Source organism: Sinocyclocheilus rhinocerous, unplaced genomic scaffold (assembly GCF_001515625.1).
Source record: "Sinocyclocheilus rhinocerous isolate Xijiao unplaced genomic scaffold, SAMN03320098_v1.1 scaffold30, whole genome shotgun sequence".
Lineage (NCBI taxonomy): Eukaryota > Metazoa > Chordata > Actinopteri > Cypriniformes > Cyprinidae > Sinocyclocheilus > Sinocyclocheilus rhinocerous.
This window is the reverse complement of record NW_015657838.1, coordinates 732,714-752,390: the sequence shown is the minus strand read 5'-3', so window position 1 is coordinate 752,390 and position 19,677 is coordinate 732,714. Positions and strand designations below refer to the sequence as shown.

The 19,677-nt window shown below is 36.6% G+C and overlaps 2 protein-coding genes across 2 annotated transcripts in view; one reads left to right on the top strand and one right to left on the bottom strand.

Moving 5' to 3' along the window:
* The window catches only part of LOC107721597 (type I inositol 3,4-bisphosphate 4-phosphatase-like), a 32,324-nt gene extending 15,682 nt beyond the window's left edge, over window positions 1–16,642 (top strand). The window contains exons 3-24 of the mRNA XM_016529694.1: window positions 958–1,002; window positions 1,579–1,697; window positions 4,628–4,744; window positions 4,818–4,897; window positions 5,023–5,131; window positions 5,833–5,923; window positions 6,589–6,736; window positions 7,785–7,915; window positions 8,024–8,128; window positions 8,227–8,335; window positions 8,890–8,907; window positions 9,679–9,865; window positions 10,485–10,703; window positions 10,786–10,927; window positions 12,084–12,116; window positions 12,215–12,387; window positions 13,190–13,313; window positions 13,399–13,666; window positions 14,869–14,966; window positions 15,060–15,172; window positions 15,335–15,489; window positions 16,239–16,642. Coding sequence (XP_016385180.1) covers window positions 958–1,002; window positions 1,579–1,697; window positions 4,628–4,744; window positions 4,818–4,897; window positions 5,023–5,131; window positions 5,833–5,923; window positions 6,589–6,736; window positions 7,785–7,915; window positions 8,024–8,128; window positions 8,227–8,335; window positions 8,890–8,907; window positions 9,679–9,865; window positions 10,485–10,703; window positions 10,786–10,927; window positions 12,084–12,116; window positions 12,215–12,387; window positions 13,190–13,313; window positions 13,399–13,666; window positions 14,869–14,966; window positions 15,060–15,172; window positions 15,335–15,489; window positions 16,239–16,371 — 2,717 coding nt within the window. The 3' untranslated portion in view covers window positions 16,372–16,642. The remainder of the gene's footprint in view (window positions 1–957; window positions 1,003–1,578; window positions 1,698–4,627; window positions 4,745–4,817; window positions 4,898–5,022; window positions 5,132–5,832; window positions 5,924–6,588; window positions 6,737–7,784; window positions 7,916–8,023; window positions 8,129–8,226; window positions 8,336–8,889; window positions 8,908–9,678; window positions 9,866–10,484; window positions 10,704–10,785; window positions 10,928–12,083; window positions 12,117–12,214; window positions 12,388–13,189; window positions 13,314–13,398; window positions 13,667–14,868; window positions 14,967–15,059; window positions 15,173–15,334; window positions 15,490–16,238) is intronic.
* The window catches only part of LOC107721595 (alpha-1,3-mannosyl-glycoprotein 4-beta-N-acetylglucosaminyltransferase A-like), a 67,632-nt gene continuing 60,482 nt past the window's right edge, over window positions 12,528–19,677 (bottom strand). Inside the window, exons 17-18 of the transcript XR_001637721.1 lie at window positions 18,793–18,796; window positions 12,528–12,539 (exon numbers count right to left, since the gene is read on the bottom strand). The gene's annotated coding sequence lies outside the window, so the exon portion shown is untranslated. The remainder of the gene's footprint in view (window positions 12,540–18,792; window positions 18,797–19,677) is intronic.

Here is a 19,677-nt window from a genome sequence, read left to right as displayed (position 1 = left end):
AAATGTATTCACAAATTTAAATAGATTTTAAAAGGCATTGTCAGTTGAATTCTGAAAGGATTTAATTACGTCATAATTTATTCACCCTCGTATTGTTCCAAACGTGTATGTACTTTTTTCTTCTGAGCAACACAAAAGAAGATATTTTGAATAACCAAGCAGTCATACAGGTTTGGAATGACATGAGGGTGTGTAAATGATGACAGAATTTTCATTTTTGGATGAACTGAGCCTTTAAGTTGCATTTAACTCAAGATTATTAACTGTTCACATTTTAATTGAGAATTTATTTTGAATTCTATTTAAATTTGTGATTCAAGTTCGAAGAAATGTAAGTAATTTTAATCTGCTGAACTGCTTGTATATTTAATAATAAATTGCATTTTTCTTTATGAGTTACCTATAAACGTTATCATACACACAAAAATATATTATAATACCAAAATTATCAGTAGATTTACATTTTTCTAATGTCAATATTTATTTTTACATTTATCTGAAAACAGTGTGAGGGATATTTTTGATGATGTAGATCTGTTTATTGGCTGTGATAATCAATATGGAACTTTGAGTTTAAATTCATATAAAATATAGTGAATACGAGGCATAATTCATCTAAATCGTGTGTTTTAATAGTGTTTTAGCACAAAATTTGTGTTAGACTAATAAAATTACTCTGCTGTGTGACTGTTGATTTTCTTAGAATTACAGTTAAGTAAATTCCTTTTCCTGTCATTTAGATTCCACATACTGGGGGATGCGAAGACAATTCTTAAACTGAGAATGTTGCCCAACCATGATTTTACCCAGAATATTTCTTTAAGACTACATATCTTGCATTAAGATAATCTTAACATTTAATAGTAAAATAATGTAAAGATTATATACTTTGCTAACAAACTAATAAAAAGACTCAGTATTCATGGCAATTCTGTGTGGTGTTTCACATGTGTTTAGGAAACAGTCAGGATCCTGATGAGCCAGTGCTTGAGTTCAGTCTGGGTGAGTATCAGCAGTTCAGTCAATCATAAAGTGATCAAGGTGCAGCGATACCGAAGTGAATTTCCTGTCTGTAATACAACGCCACCAATGCTGCTATCCACTCATTCAGGAGATGCATGTACATCTGTAACCACTGAAGAGTTTTCACCTCATATTCTTCCTCCTTTTTTGGTTATCGCCACTAACAATATGCGGCCTACTGTATTTGTAAAGGAAACACTTTCTCAGCCATACCCTCTTAGCTCACATGTAATAAACATTTATACAGCCTATCTCTGGGCTGTTAAATCAAATATTTCCATTGTGTTAGGTGCACTGGGTTTTGTCTGACTTTAGCTGGACTCACTGACAGTTTCATTACTTTTTTCCATGATGAAACGTCATGTTGATGGCAGTTAGCCACCTAGGGTTATTTGACATTTGTTTCTATGGCATATTTCACTTTTCATCGTAAGAAACATTTCAGATGGTTGCTTACAAAGACTGGATTGTAATGCTACTATGAGTGTGATTACAGCTAAATCACTTTTCTCCTTTCATGATTAATATACTGAATTGTTGTCCTTCTTTTCCCAGCATGCAGTGAGCTGGTCACTCCATCACTAGACCGTAAGCCCAGTAGCTTTGTAGCAGTGAGCTGCACCACCCCTCCACAGGCGTTTTGGACCAAACATGCACAGACTGAAATTATAGAGGTGAGGATGAAAACAAAAAGTATCATGATATACAAGGGTTTTTTGACCATGTTGATGTATCCTTTGAATATAATGAGGTGAGATGAAAATACCATGCAATATGAACATGGTGTTCAATCATATCAGTCAGTAGCGTGGTATGGCCATCATATTCCATCATTGTACGTAAGGGTCACAGCCATAATTTAGATTTTTTTTTTCTCTTCGTGCTGGTCTCCCTTGTGAAAACGTACACTTGAGCATACTTTAAAAAAGAGTACTTGTTATGGAACTGATATGTTTAAAAGAATATAATTAAATGCAAACTGAATGGACATTTAATTGCATGTTACTTGCAGTTAAATGAAAATGTGTTAGCTTATATTAAATGCAATTATTTGAACTTTAGAGTGCTTCTTTGACCCATTTAAGAAGGATTTCCTAATTACTTTTATTGTCTTTAAAATATAGTTAAAGTGTACAGCCAAATATACTGACAATCATTTATGGTAATCAAAAATATACTTTAATGCCATTTTTATTGAAATGTGTATGCCATGTATTTTATACATTTTAGGTATATTTGTAATTACACATTTGTAATGATGAAGTTGCAATTTTGTACATTTAAATATATATTAACTTAAATGTTAATAACTTAAATAGCTTGAATGCTGCTGCCAGGATTCTGACTAGAACCAGAAAATCTCAGCCTATCACACGAATCCTCAGGTCCTTACACTGGTTTCCAGTTGCATTAAGTATTATTACTTGTTTATTAACCACTAAATGGCCTAGGACCTCAATACATTGCAGAAATGCTCACTGAATATAAACCTAACAGACCACTCAGATCATCAGGATCAAGTCAGTTAGAAATACCAAGGGTTCACTCAAAACAAGGGGAGTCCGCTTTTAGCTATTATGCCACCTGCAGTTGGGACCAGCTTCCAGAAGAGATCAGATGTGCTCCAACAGTAGCCACATTCAAATCCAGACTCAAACCACATCTGTTCAGCTGGGCATTTGCTGAATGAGCAGTGTGCTACGTCCACACTGATAGCATTGTATTTTGTGTATCATCATCTTTTATTCTTATCTGTTTTAATTAATTCTAAATTAATTTTTAAATAATTTTAAAATTGTAATTCCTTGCTTTCATTGTTGTGATTATTTTTATGATTATTTTAATTCCTTTTATGTAAAGCACTTTGAATTACCATTGTGTATGAAATGTGCTCTATAAATAAACTTGCCTTGCCTTAAATATTTTAATACTTAAATGTATTACTGCATAACACATAATCAACTTGTGCTTCAGTATGTTAGTCAACACATCAAAATAAGTGTACTTCTATAAAGCACGACAAATGGTTATTAAAACAATGATTGTGCTTTAAAATAAAATGTAATTTGACATTTACAAAATGTAGTTTTTAAAAGTGTACTTAAGTGTGTTAAGAAACATAGTCATGAAAGTGTGCTCACTTTAAGGGGCCTTTTATTTCATTAAGATTACATTATCTACTGTTACACTCCGTCTAGGGAAAAGGGTGCAAAATGACAAGGCAGCAAAACAATAATGTGTTTGTTTAAAATTGGGGATCTAAGTTTGGGAATAGACCAGGCCAAAATAACAAACAAAACCTTGATTTTAATTCTCTTTCTTAAACCGGATTGAATAGGAAAGGAAAGGAAAGCGAAGCAAAGCAAAGCAAAGCAAACTAACTGCCTAGCCCAAAACAAAGATCAAAAAGTTCACAATAAACAAAAATGGCATTCGATTCCTTACTTTCCCAATCCTCAATATTTACAAACAAAACTATTTACAATGCCAAGTGAACACATTGAGAGGACAATCCAAAATCAGTGTCAGAAAACAGGCAAAAGGTCCAATACCCCAACACAAATACAAACGATTGCCAACTCAAACAAACAGTCATTACTCACAGTCTCTAATTGTTACGGAGAGAACAGAGGAAGTGTGCGGATCCATATGCAATGCTTTATTTAACAGACGTGGTCAAAAACAGGCAAGGGTCGACAACAATAGCAGATATAGCACAGGCAAGACGAGAGAGTAATCCAGAGACAGGCGTGGGTCAAACGACGGGGAACGTAATCCAGAGGGTGAGGCAAACGGGTAATCCACAAACAAGCAATAGTCCAGGCAAGGTGCAAACATAGTCCAAAACGGCAAGACAAAGGGGAAAATCCACGACTGACAAAAGATCAGGTAACAGGCGATCAGGTTATAACAAGACTAGACTGAGAACTAGGACTGGGAACTGGCTCCGTGATGTAGCTATCGCTAACACAGTGATACGCTAAACAATACTCGGCAGTGAGAGAGAGGAAGTCTATGGCTTATGTAGGGTGTGTGATTGGCAGCAGCTGTGTGTGTAATCAGTGCAATGAATGCTGGGATATGTAGTCTGGGATGACATGCAACAGTTTGTGTAGTGTGAGAGTCAATGTAACGGAAGGGTGACCTCTGGTGGCAATCGGACGGAAGTCCATGGACAGGATTCGTGACACTAATACTTTCTCTTTAATACATGATGTGCTTTTTAAGGTACTATGCACCAATCAGGACATAGTATCAGTCAGCCTGAAGGAACCTGGACAGACACACACAGAAACACTCAAAACAACAAAACACATAGGGTCGTAATTATAAACAGGGTTGTAAACATCTACAAATACAATTTGAAGTACACTACAAGTGCACAATTAATACAATTAAGTACACTTATTTTTCCCAAGGGGAAACAATAATGATATAAATCACGATATTGCCATGGTTCTTTGGGTATGTAACATTCCTTTGAATTTTCTGGTGTATTATGTAAATGCCATGGAACTGTTAAACTGGCCCTAAAACCTGTTAAATATCGGATTTTGCATATTAATGTGAATTGAATGCAGGCATTTCCTTTTCTTTTTCCTAGGGCACTAGTAATCCAATCTTCTTGAGCAGCATTGCCTTCTTCCAGGAATCTCTGATTACCCAGCAGACTCAAGTCAAACTGTCTGTCTACGATGTGAAGGACCGCTCACAGGGGACTGTAAGACAGAAACCATTATTCTTAACATTCTGTACCTGTTTTGCTCAGCCTCATAAACTCTCTGTTTTATTAGATGTACCTGCTCGGTTCGGCTATGTTTACAGTGAAAGAGCTGCTTCAAGACAAACACCACAGGCTACACCTCACTCTGCGGTATGTGAGATAAATGTAGGCACAAAGCCGATGTGTAATCCCACAGCATAACGTTAGCATATAATTTATTAGGAATTCCAGGAAATGTAGTCTGACACCTATTTGTGGGCATTTCACTGGCTCAGATCAGCAGAGAGTGAGCGGATGGGTAACATTACCATCATCGCATGGCAGATAGAGGAGAGGAGAGACCAGCGTGCTCCTCTGGCACATTCAGACACAGTTAATGGCAGGGTGAGTGCTTACGTACGCTGTTCTTCACACTATGCATTAGTGGTCGACTGATGTGAGTTTTGAAGTGGCCACTGTCCAAAACTGATATTCGAATTACTGATGACTAATATAATTATAAATATACATTGACAAAGCCATTGTAATTTAAGTATCATTATGGTACTTTATATAGTATTTTAGTATCATCATATACAATTATAGTATTGTAGTATATAATATATGGGTTTTTATTTTTATACTTCCCATTTTAATTTAAATTTTATTTTGTTGTGTTTTTATTAGTTTTTTTTTTTGTTCTATATATGTCTACAGTATATAGTTTTTAATGTATATATAGTTTTTCAGTATTAGTTTTAGTAATTTTAGTTCTTCAACTTAAACTAAACGAAACTAAACAAATAAAACTTTCGATTTTTTTATATTTAAATTAATTTCAATACACATTTATTTTATTTTAATTAATATAGATGTTTTCTAACGGTTTTAGTTTTAGTTAACAGTTGTAGTCCATGATAACAACACTGACTTTCAGTAGTAATTTTTTTTTGTTGTTTTTTTTTGTTTTTGTAAAAGGGGAACTGGCACTTCTGTTAAAGAGATGAAAGTCTCTATTTTATTTTGTACAACTGTGTCTATTTAAATCGCTGTCACCTCAAAGAACATGACAATCTTCTGTGTAATCGTTCTCATGTTTCTCACAGATGGTATTACCTGTTGATGAAAGTCTGACCGAATCCATGGGAGTAAAAGCAAAATCACCATCCCTATGTAAAGACACTCTTTTAAAGTCAGGTGAGTGTCTAATTTTGATGTCTATTTACAAAAAAAAAAAAAAAAAAAAACTTAACTTAATTATTGCAACTACATTCCATCTGGAGGAAGCAGTTTATTTCTAATGTGCCCTTCATAACTGAACCAATGGGCTGTAGCCTTCATTTCCTGCTGTGAAGACTCATGAATGCCACAAGCTGTGAAAGAGGTTCTGAAAACTGTTCCTGCAGCCATTAAAACACAAGAGTGGTTATTTGTAGAGTGTTAAATAATCTGTGTGAATAGATCATGCATTCTGTAACTAGATTAGAATTTCTTGAAGGATATACTAGTGCTTGTAGGCAACAAATGAAGAGTTTGAAGTGTTCTTTAAGTTTAGGTTTAAGGCTTTAGTTCTGCTTCAATAAAATGCTGCATCACTCAGCATGTACACTGAAAAAGAAAATTGGTGGTGAAGCATTTTTCACTTAGAAATTGCAGTAACAGTTACCATAAGGTTTCATTTGTTCACATTAGTTTACTACATTCGTTAAGATGAACCAACAATGAACAATACAAAATTACAGCATTTATTCATCTTTGTTAGTTACAAATTGATACTTCAGTAGATGCAGTAAAATGCAGTAGCTGCTCTTTTCCATGCCTCTCACTATTACACACACCCATTGATTGATTGATTGATGCAGTGTTTGGAGGCACTATTTCACGGATGTACCGACTTCCCACGACTGATGGAAACCACCTGCGTGTCCTGGAGCAGATGGCAGAGAGCGTGCTCTCCCTGCACATACCAAGACAGTTCGTCAAACTACTGCTGGAGGAAGATGCTGCCAGGTAAATGCAATTCACGGTTAGTGCTCATGCTCAGAATGACTCTTTTGAAAGGGGACACGAAATGGAAAATCAAAATGTCCTTGTATTTATACATATAACAGGTTAAGCTACAATAAAAACATACTGCAAGTTTCATACCTCAAAGGTAAACTCCCCAGTTTAAAATATGAGTTTTTGTTTTCCACCCTTATGAAACGCTAGGATTAAAGGAATAATTCATCCAAAAATTTTAATTTGCTGAACATTTTCTCACCCCCTGGCCATCCAAGATGTTTCTTCATCCATTTGGAGAAATTTAGCATTACAGCACTTGCTCAAGAATGCATCCTCTTGAAAGAATGGGTGCTGTCACAATGAGAGTCCACAATAATCCACAGGTAATTCACATGAATCCAGTACATCAATGAACATCCTGTGAAGTAAAAAGCTGCGTGTTTGTAAAAGTCGATAATCAATTATGATGTTTCCTCCAGTGGAAAAAGTGCATCCCGTTTTCCTCTCACATTCACAGACATATTTGTTTAGAACTCTTTTGGACTCTTTGGATCTGTGCATATCTCTCCTGATTCAGATGAGACAACTTTTTCACTGGAGAAGGCAATATTATGAATAAAGGACTTTAATGATTGATTTGTTTCTCACAAACACGCATCTTTTTGCTTTACAAGACGTTATTGGACTGGAGTTGTGTGGATTACTTGTGGATTATTGTGATGTTTTTATCAGCTGTTTGGACTCTCATTCTGACGGCACCCATTCATTCAAGAGGATGCATTCTTGAGCAAGTGATGCAATGCTAAATTTCTCCAAATCGGTTCTGATAACTGATAAAGAAACTAACAAATCTACATCTTGGATGGCCTGAGGGTGAGAAGATTTTCTGCAAATTTAATTTTTGGGTGAGCTTTTGTGCAGTACATTACATTTTGACAATGTGGAAATTACATGTAATTGATTTATAAGATTCTAACTAGCACTACTCAAATACTATGAATTTGTGTAACATATTTATAAATAAATAAAGTTTTTATTATATTGTTGCACACAGGGTGTGTGAGCTGGAAGAGTTGGGCGAGTTGTCCCCCTGCTGGGAGAATCTAAGGAGACAGATCATCACTCAGTACCAGACTATCATCCTCACATATCAGGAGACTCTCAGTAATTTACATGAATACAAGGGTAAGTGTTGTGGCACCTGCTCAACCAAGAAGAGGAAGTGAGAGCGCTATAATTAAAGGTGATTTCAATATTGTATTTATCTGATTCTTCTCACCTACTATCCGGCAGGTCCTTCCTTCAAATCTAGCACTCTGAAAGGAGAGAAAAAACTAGAGTTTATACCTACAAACCTCCACGTTCAGAGGATGAGAGTGCAGGGCGAGTCCGGTTACGGTGAGATATCTATGGTCAATATTTGCATTTCAACACTGAAATTCTTCATTAGTCTGTCGAAATAGGTTGGTCTTCACGTAATGTACATCTCTGAACAGATCGCACATATGACGTGGTGACCACTGGGGCCCCTGCGGCACATCATCAGGGCTTTAAGGGCAGTGGATTGAGGAAACTCATTCAGAAATTTGAGGAAGCCAAAAAGCAGTAAGACCTTTTATTAAAGAATTAGTGAATAAAATGAAGTTTTTGTGTTGCTTTGCTAGGTTTCTTGGCTTTTTATAATTCTTTTTTTATTCTTTTCTTTTTTTATTACTGTGTTATTCTTGTAGCAAGAGGTATGGAAGCTTATTTTCACCACAAAATTAAAAATTAAAAAAGATAACTGGGATTTTTTTTCTCACAATTGTGAGCCTATATCTCACAATTCAGACTTTTTATCTTAGAATTGTAAATTGTAAGAATTGTAAAAATTATATCATGCGGTTGTGAGTTATAGACTCACAATACTTTTCTTCTCAGAATTGCACATCTCAATTCTGAAAATCATAATTGCAGAAAAATCATAAAAGTCAGAATTGTGAGATATAAACTCAGAATTGCGAGATATATTTTATTAAATATTATTCATTTTTTTATTACGTTGCAGAAATAATGTTCCATAGGGCTGAACTTTTTTATGTATTAAAATATTATTTCACATTTATCTCATGACTGCGAACTGTAATCAGTTGATTTTATGTTGTTTGCTTTCCGATCAGTTCATATGAGGGTGAAGGGTGAGTTTCAGGGTTGTTTTCCAGTCATTTTCATATGTGGTGGTGTTTCATCTTGTTTATGATCGGTCAGCGTCGAGTCCTTTACTTCACTTCCATTAAATGTGAAGCATCTTTCTTGTCTGCACCAACATTTGTGTTTTCAAAGATGATGTATTCGCACAAAACTGCTCTCCCACTCCATCCAATTATGTGCACTTGGCATTTGTGTACGTTTTCTGTGTGTGCTTGTATATCACGCCATCTCATTTGCAGTATAGTCCACTTGATCACAGCTTGTGCAGCTGAACAAGTGATAACAAATGGGGAATTGGAGAATGTGCTGTTGTTTTGTTTTTAATGATCTGTCTCGTTTCAGTGCCGGGGAGTCAGCTCCACTTTCTATGCGGTACCAGCCACAGGATGTGTTGAAAGCTAAAGAAATCTTCAGGGTTGTTTTCCAGTCATTTTCATATGTGGTGGTGTTTCATCTTGTTTATGATCGGTCAGCGTCGAGTCCTTTACTTCACTTCCATTAAATGTGAAGGATCTTTCTTGTTTGCACCAACATTTGTGTTTTCGAAGATGATGTATTCGCACAAAACTGCTCTCCCACTCCATCCAATTATGTGCACTTGGCATTTGTGTACGTTTTCTGTGTGTGCTTGTATATCACGCCATCTCATTTGCAGTATAGTCCACTTGATCACAGCTTGTGCAGCTGAACAAGTGATAACAAATGGGGAATTGGAGAATGTGCTGTTGTTTTGTTTTTAATGATCTGTCTCGTTTCAGTGCCGGGGAGTCAGCTCCACTTTCTATGCGGTACCAGCCACAGGATGTGTTGAAAGCTAAAGAAATCATTTCCCATATCAACACTCTCAAGACGCAGGTCAGCTACTACACTGAGCGGCTGTCCCGCGCTGCCAAAGAACGCTCAACCAATGCACTGGAAAGGACCCTTGCTATCCTCACAGACAAGGTGAGAGGATTTGCATGAACCATTTACAGTCTGTTCACTAACCATCTAATGCATATTTCACACAAAACTGGCAAGAACTGGCTGAAATCCACAGTCCATTCTGATTGGCAAACAGTACAACTCTTTTAAGGATATTCTGAGTTTTGCTTGAGGCACTTAAACTAGCAATTAGACTAGTTATCAGCATGCAGAGCTATATATTTTCCATTGTTTATGTCTGAAATAACTTGAATTTATTACTATTGGAAATATAGAAATTCTGAGCACAAATTCTAAACCCATTCTGCACTACTATTCTGGGTTTTCTGTATGACCATTCACAGAGACTACAACACATTAACATTTTTATGTACAATTTAATTAAAAAAATACAATTTAAAATGTTAAAATATGAAATTATTTTAATAAAATAATTTAATTGTATTATTATAAATGTAATTATATATTATTACAATTCTGTTTTTTAATTTTACAGTGTTGCTTCTGAGAACCCCAGGAATGTGAAAAGGGTTCATTAATGAAAGCTATTACAAGGTGTTTCTCATGCTCAACATATCTAGCAAGTAAAAGCTGTTGAGATCCACTTAATGAGTAAGTGCAATCTCTGTGGCTCTCTCAGACACGGCAGCTGGTGACAGTGTGTGACAGTAAGCTGCTAACTACAGCTATCCAGGCACTGAGTGCTGCACGCCCAGAGTTCATTGCCTCCAGAGGCTCTGCGTCCACCCATGACACTGAGCGTGTGGTCCTGAGGAACGACCAGGGCTCTCCACAGGCCAAATGGAGCGGGAAAGGGAACAGAGCATCCATGAACCTAAACTGGCAGGAGGAGGAGTGGGTAAGATTCAGAGACTGCCATTATTTTCTCATGATTTAGAAATACTGCAGAATCTGACATTTTTCCTCTGTTTCTGCTTCAGGAAAAGATCTGGCTCAATGTGGATAAGAGTCTGGAGTGTGTGATCCGCTGTGTGGACAGGCTGCTGTCGAGAGAGCGCTCGCAGAGCGACAGCAGTGAAGACGTCTTCCTGTCTGACCAGCAGGCCGACACCAGCAAGAGAGGTAGCCAGGGCAATGCATTCTGGATCAACCCTGGTGACGGTTTCTCCACCCCCCTGACCTCATCACACCCTCTTTCAGCTCAGTCCTCTTCACTGTTACCAGCATCCTCATCATCCTTACTGAACCCTGCATGTCCATCCAGTCCTAACACACTCTCCTGTAGGTTCCACCCTGTGTTAAGTTCTGTTTTGATTCCTTTTAAAACTGCTCAAATAGCACAGATGCTTTCAGTTTTACATCCTCTTTTAGTGGCACAAGTGATGATTCTGCACTCCATTGAAAATCAGATGTGGCACATTCCTACTTGATATCTCTGATTTCAACCATCAAGGAGACCTTTGTGAAAAAGAAGTACTCTTTAGCATACTTTTGAAAAGAGTACTTATTATGGAAAAAATATACTTAAGTGTGAACTGAATGTAACATTTTTGGACACTTAATTGCATGTTTACTGCAATTGAATGAAAATATAGTGTAAGTTTTTATTTAAAAAGTGGTCTTTTATTTCATTAAAATAGTATGATCTGCTAGTATGAGTTTTTAAAAAGGTAACACTTTATTTTAAGGACCAGTTCTCACTATTAACTTGTTTCTTATTAGCATGCATAATTACTTGCATATTGGCTGTTTAGTAGTACTTATAAAGCACATATTAATGCTTTATTCTGCATGACCATATTCTACATCCCTTACCCCGGCCCAATACCTAAACTTAACAACTACCTTACTAACTATTAATAAGCACCAAGTTAGGAGTTTATTGAGGGAAAACTCTTGAATTAAGAGTTACTGAATATGTGTTCCCTAATCTAAAGTGTTACCTTTAAAGATACATTTTTAAGATTTGAAGTACACTGCAAGTGCACATTCAATACAATTAAGCACACTTCTTTTTCACAAGGGGTTTCACTGCCAGATACTCAAGATAAAGAGTTGAGTAGAATGCAACAAAATGCCTGGTTGTAGTTGCTTATGTTTTGATATGCATGTATATGCTAACAAACCAAACATTACATCACAAGATTTCATAAACAGTTGTCAGATCTACTCTACTTTTGGCTTTCTTATGGATTAATATAATATTAAATAATTATATAAAAGTAGTATTACCACGGTTGTCTTTAACAACACTTATTCTCACTCTGTCCTGCTTTAGATGGTAGTCCCAGTGTTGAAGGCTCCTCTCTTGGTAAGCCTGTCACTTCAAACTGTTTGTACCAGTTGCAGCTACATACAGTATATGTGGGCTGTCCAGTTTTTTTCAGCTGTCTGTATTTACGGCTCTAGGTGAATGGAGTGAAGCTCTGTATCCCCTCCTGACCACTCTGAATGAGTGTGTAGCAATGATGAGCGACAAAGCCAAGAAGTCCATGGTGTTTCTACTGATGCAAGACAGCGCTCCCACTATCGCCATGAGTTTGTCACTACAGTACCGCAGAGATGTGGTTTTCTGTCAGACAGTTAGTACAAACTATTCTATAGAGATCTATATAGCATCGTTTTATTGTGAATGGGTTATAACCAGGCACACGTAGAATGTGCTCTGTAGAAAGTTTCAGTATATATTTCTGAATTTACCCAAAAAGTATTTTAAGATTGGAAATGTATTTTCCTGCCACTTACATTACATTTTCTAATGTATTTTGTAATATATTAAACCAGTAACACTTTACAGTAAGGTCTCATTTGTTAATGCATTAGTTGACATAAACTATGTGCAATATATTTTTACAGTATTTATTATTAACCTTTGTTAATGTTGGTTAATAAAAATACAAATTTTCATTGTTTGTTCATGTTAGTTTCTCAGTGCATGTTAACAGATAAACCTTTTGAAATGTTTTACTAAATATAGAAATTAACATTAACTAAGATTAATACATGTTGAACAACTATTGTTCATTGTTAATTTATGTTAACTAATGTAGTTAACTAACGTTAACAAATTAAACCAAATTATATATTAAAAAAGGTTTAAACACAATATATTTTACATTTGAAAAATATATTTAAAAAAATGCCATATTGATGTTCATCCCATAATGCATCAGTTTCACCAGGCTTGGTAATGATGGAAATTTTGTATCATTTTTTTGTATCGAAAATGGTTCTACTTTCAGAGTACTCTACAAAACTCTTTAATAATGCAATCCAGGCATTTTAATAATGCAATGCTGCATTTTCCAGTGTATAGACATTTCCCTAGCAGACTGTAAATTATATTTTTATATCCATTTTAATAATATACATATTTCTTTGTAGCTGACGGCCCTGATCTGTGGGTTTGTGATAAAGCTGAGGAACTGTCTAAGTGACAGTGGCTTCCTCAGACAACTCCACACGATCGGCTTACTGGTCCAGTTTGAGGGGCTCCTGAGCACCTACGGTAAACATACAAACACATTTCAATTCAGCTTGCACATTCAACTTATTATATAAGGTGGTAAACTATTATTTTTTTCATTTTAAAGGGGAGGAACTCGCCATGCTGGAAGACATGAGTGTAGGCGTCATGGACCTCCGGAATGTCACCTTTAAAGTGACCCAGGCGACCTCCAGCTTCAGCCCCGACATGCTGCCTGTCATCACGGGCAACAGAGATGGGTTTAACGTGCGAGTTCCTTTACCGGGGGTGATGTTTGATGTGATGCCACGGGAGATCCAAAATGGGATGCTGCTGCGAGTTCAACCAGTATTATTCAATGTAGGAATCAATGAGCAACAAACGCTAGCGGAAAAGTAAGTGTACGAATTAAATATACTTTCTGTTTCTTTGTGTGGACTGATTTAAACACATTGGGTCTCGTCCACTAATAATTGCATGGATTATCAGTATTTATACGCACAGGAGAACTTCTCGCAACAAATGTCAGCCTAATTCACAGCACATGCATATAAGCACATGAATTCATTCTTAATCTCATTCTAATTTGAGTGAATTTGTAGTATTCTAAATGAGCTATTGCATGCTTGAGGTTAGTTATTTGCATAAAGCACGCCCAGACTATCTCTAGGGCTTTCCGCACAACTTTTTCTTTACAGCCTTTCGTCACTCTCAGCAAACATATGACGCTCTCTAAATACACGCTGTCACATGTGCAGCAAGATTCTCGAGCAATGCAAAGTTTGCCATTTTTAAAAAACAGTTAGACACAGATTACAGAAATCTCATTAGCCAGCTGTAGCTACACATGTGAATTTGTACACATGTGAGTTATAATGCAGCTTTTCTTACATTATATAAAATTAAATACATAGTTTAAAGATGAAATATCTATGAATAAAATTTTATCTTAATGCGATTATAAGGTCAGCCAGAGTATGTGAATTTTGCATATGGAAGGTTTAAGTTGTTCCTTTTTTCATAAACTTTGTATGCAGATTTAATGCACACTGTGTGTGTGTGTGCGTACCTACTTAACCATATTTTGGGGACAAATTTGTACCCAAAAGTGAGCTAAACCTGACAAAATCTCCAAAAACCTCCCTTTGGGGACGTCCTCATTTGTAAAACTGGTATAAAAATAAAGTAAACAAAGTTTTTTTTGAAATTGTAAACATACAGAAAGTTTCCTGTAAGGGGTAGGTTTAGGTGTAGGGTTGCTGTAGGGCAATAGAATATACGGTCTGTACAGTAGAAAAACCATTACGCCTATGGAATGTCCCCATTTAGATAGCTAAGTAAACGTGTGTGTGTGTGTGTGTGCATGCTTAGTGAATTAGACCCAATATTTTGCCTCTTCAGTAGAAAAACCATTACGCCTATGGAATGTCCCCATTTAGATAGCTAAGTAAACGTGTGTGTGTGTGTGTGTGTGTGCATGCTTAGTGAATTAGACCCAATATTTTGCCTCTTCGGTTATTCATACAGTGTAATTCATTGGACTGTCAATATGCAATATACATTTTAGTATTCAAATTCATTTTGCATTACCCTTTAGGTTTGGAGACACATCACTGCAGGAAGTAGTGAATATGGAGAGTCTAGCTCGTCTTACCTCCTATTATGACCAGTTTAAAGAAGTGCTGCCTGAAGACTGTGAGTCCTGAACACTCTCCTATACTGCTCATGAAAGAAAGTTAGTAGATGGTTTATGTCAGTCCTAACCAGTTGAATGACTCTTATCCATAGGTCTGCCCCGCTCTCGCAGTCAGAACTGTGTGCCTGAGCTACTCAAGTTCCTCAGTCAAAATGTTAATGCCAGGAAGAGCAAGAATGTGGACATCCTGTTGCAGGCAGCAGAGGTACAGTGGTCTAACATTATTATTACATTCTCTTGTGTCTGAAACATGGGAAATCATAATTCAGAGCTACGATCTGATTACAAAATAATGGCACTAGTGAACTCCTAGAAATAGTCTGAGTGTACATTACCAGGATGCAATCGTTCTCACTTGTTATGTCAGGTTTGTCGGCGTCTGAATGGTGTGCGTGTGACCAGCTGCAAGAGTGCAAAGGATCGTACGGCCATGTCGGTGACCCTGGAGCAATGTCAAATCCTCCAGCAAGAGCACTGCATGGCCCCGCAGGTCTTCACACAGGCTTTGGACTGTATGCGCAGGTGAGACAACATTTGCAGTTAGGAATCATTCATTCACACATTAAGGACCGTTCACACCAAGCATGATAACTATAATGATAGTGACAATACTCTAGAGTCTTAATTCATGTTTTCACAATTTAAGGCCTTAACAGGTCTTAAATTGGAGCACAAAATCTTAAATTCATAGAGTCATGGCAATTAATGCATGAACTGTTTTTTTCTAATACCAATATCTAAACATTTTTTAATCAACCTACATTTACTTGAGATGCCAACTGAAGATATGAAGTCTTGTTTTCTGAGAAATTGAACAAATTAAATGTGTTTATGCTTAAAACAAGAACAAATATCTGTCAGTGGGATATAAAACCTGTTTTCTGTATTATTAAAGGGATAGTTCACCCAAAAATGAAAATGTGATTTATTCCTTAATTTTTTTTTTTACTTGGTCTTAAAAATCTTACATTTACCTTCATAAAACCTACAGAAACTCTGTGAAGATATAGTTTTAAAAACAGAGGAACGAAATCATTGGAATCACTTCCAGAACGATTTTTTTTTTCTATCTGATGAACAGTAAACACATTTGACAAACATTCAGAATCCACCCGACTTGAACATTTAAAGTGGCAAACTGCAGTGCGTGCTTATAATAAACAGAACGCTATCATGCGTTGGTGTGGACACTAATATAGTCATCGTTATAGTTATTGTTTTTGGTGTGTGAATGGCCTTTTCTGTCTCTCAATCACCTCTCTGTTCCACAGCGAGGGCTGCAGGCGAGAAAACACCATGAAAAACGTAGGCAGCCGCAAATACGCTTTCAACTCCCTCCAGCTGAAGACTTTCCCTAAACAGTACCGACCACCAGAGGGCACCTTCGGGAAAGTGGAAACTTGAACTGAAAGCAGTCCGCTGTTCTGGCCCATCGTGACTAGAACTGCATGTTTCTCCTCGTTCGGTTTACTTTAGCACCACATATCTGAAGGACATTTTTATTATGCACAGTCATGCTGAAATACGCTCTGGTTATTATCCAGATGACAAGGTACATATTTTTAGATCCCCAACCTCTTGGCTCAGAGAAGAAAGGAGATAGGGAAAGAAAATCACTTGAAGGTAAATGAGTAGCTTGCTTGGTTGTTGCACTGAAAGCAGGTAAGAAGTACGGTGGCCGTGAAGTGCAAAGCAAATCACAATTCTGAAAACAAAATAACAATTCAGAAAGCACAACAACAATTCAGAAAACATTATAACAAGTCAGAAAACACAATGACAAATTCGAAAACAAATTAACAAGTCAAAAAACACAACGACAAATCAGACAAACCGGAAGAGGTAGGTATAGTTTGAGACAGCGCCATTGGTTTGGGATTACTCACGGCTGACTGGACGAGACATCTGTCAATCAACGTATACAGGGAAGAACCAGCCGAAGAACAGCAGAGTCGTGGTAGAAAGTTCGGAGATGGTATTAAAGTAGCTCAGTTTAAATGTATTGTATGAATTGTCTTTACTCTGGAATAAAAAATACGGGGTGTCTATTTACATACAAAGTTTAAAACTATCGGCACTGAAGCAAAGCTGTTTCATCATCCTTTAGATTGTATTTAAAGTTCAGTAAGTTATAGGTAACGTGGATGTGCTGTGATATAGTAGATGATTTGTTCCCAAAGTCATCCAGTTTTAAGATTTATAAGGAAATGCTAAGGTAGAGAATCCATATATGCACCTCATCGTTCGTCCTCACTTCATTTAAAGTATACGCAATACGTGCTGCCTTAAGAGAGTCCACCATTGCAAACACCTGTGTTAAGATAAATATGTAGATATTTCTAATCTGTGTATGACTATTTGTGATGTGGCTGATTATGTTTTATTTATTTACCGTAAGACTCTCTCTTTACTAAAGTGTTAGTGCTTTAATGCAGGCCTTTACCCTCCTGACTGTGCATTGTACGGGTTGTAGAGTTTAAGAGGACAAGCTTCCTCATACTGTTGCCAAGCACAGCTAGTCTCTGTACAGTGAGCATACTGTGTGAATATACATTCTTTGTAAGGAAATATGTGAGAAGACACTATTGATATGTTCATTGACTCTTTGTATATGTTTTCATTTAAAGTTTCTTTATAGGACATTTATATCGGTTGAATGTCAGTACTGATCTAACAAAAGGAGCACTGCTGCAGCTGGTCCTAAAATGTGAAGAATATTTCCTACAGTCTTTTGTTTTCATAAAGCAGAGATTTAGACTATTATTATAATAGTTATACGAAAACTATAATAGGCGTTGCATCATAAAAGACCAAGACTAACTCTACATGTAATGACTGTCAGCCTTTGTCTCTGCACAAATAAATGCACAAATCGACTGTAATTTCTGGTTTGTATATTGCAAGATTGAACAACTGAAAGCTTATATTTGCAACTTGGGAGACAAGAGCATGGGACTTAATTAAGCTCTGCTGAAATTATTATTATTTAAAATTCTTTAAAAACCAGAAGCACTGCATGGAAGGTAGGCTACGATTGTTAAGTTTACACTTATTATTTTTAATAAATGTACATGTAATTATTTTACCACTTGGTAAAAATCATTTTATTTTCATTGTCATGTAAGAGTTTATCCTCTATTGTAAGTGCAAAAGCACTGCTATGTTGTAAGAGCATGCTGCCCTATTGGTCTTTCAGTGTCTGTTTTTATTTTTTAATGTACGTTCAAATACCTGCTGTACAAAATGCCTCTCTCTTTCCTCCAATCATACAGCTTTAAAATTTAAATTACAAACCAGATTAAACTTCAAGCTACTATATTGCTTTGTTCATGACTGTGTTCATATACATAGATACAGGGCTATGACCATTACTAATTATATAAATAATATTTATTTATTTACTTTTTAAAAAATGATGCATTAAAGTGTTTAGTATATGATCTGCTGGGATCTGGGAATTAGCTGGGTGTTTCCCATTATGACTATCATGCCTTTATTTCGTGTGCACAAAGTCCAAACTTATGGAGAACAAGTCATTCTGAGGAAACATTCTTAGTTTCATGACTTCAGAAAATAACTAAAACAAATTAAACAAAAAATAAATAATAAAAAAATACGCAAGCATATCGCGCCAATTAACATTGATCTTGTACACCAGAAAGAAGTTGAATGTATTATCAATGTACAAAACCACAAAAGCTGAGAGTATTGAAGTGTTTACTTTGTTGTAGTTTAGTTGTACAAAACTTTGCACATTAGAGTTTAAACTACGTCTGGACTTACAAAATTTGAGCTGCAGGTGACATCTTCACACTCATTTGAAACTCACCTATGACTGACAGCTGACACCCTATAACATGCAATCCATCTCATTTGAAATGTTTTACACACAATGACTAGGGATGCACCGAATGTTCGGCAACCGAAATTATTCGGCCGAAAGTAGCAAAAAAAAAAAGCTCTTTCGGTGTTCGACCGAATAAATTGTACCGAACAATGACGCGATCAAATGGCAACCAGCGAAGAGTGAGAGGCGCGCACTCTTTAATGCGGCACAGTGTGGAAGCATTTAAAACTGGAAAGACATAAAAATCATTACAAGCACCGACAGCGAGAGACTGTTTATAGTAAATAAACTGCAAAACGTTATGTTTTCTAATACACGCACGCAATATGTATTCTGACAGCGCGGCGCTATCTGCTTGTTAACTATCGAAAGCCAGATAGTTCAGAATTCGCCTGCTTTTCACCGCCATATCAATATTAAAACGCCGTTAGTCGATAAGTTATCGGCAGACGCCACCACGCGTTAAAATAACGCCACATGCCGACCAACGTTAAAGGGATAGTTCACCCAAAAATGAAAATTTGATGTTTATCTGCTTACCCCCAGGGCATCCAAGATGTAGGTGACTTTGTTTCTTCAGTAGAACACATATGATGATTTTTAACTCCAACCGTTGCAGTCTATCAGTCGTATAATGCATGGCAATGGTAACAAAATCTATGAGAGTAAAAAAAAACATGCACAGACAAATCAAAATTAAACCCTGCGGCTCGTGACGACACACTGATGTCCTAAGACACGAAACGATCGGTTTGTGCCAGAAACCGAACAGTATTTATATCATTTTTTACCTCTAATACACCACTATGTCCAACTGCCTTGAGCGCGTGCACGGTATCCGGTGCGTGAGGAGTGTACGTGCT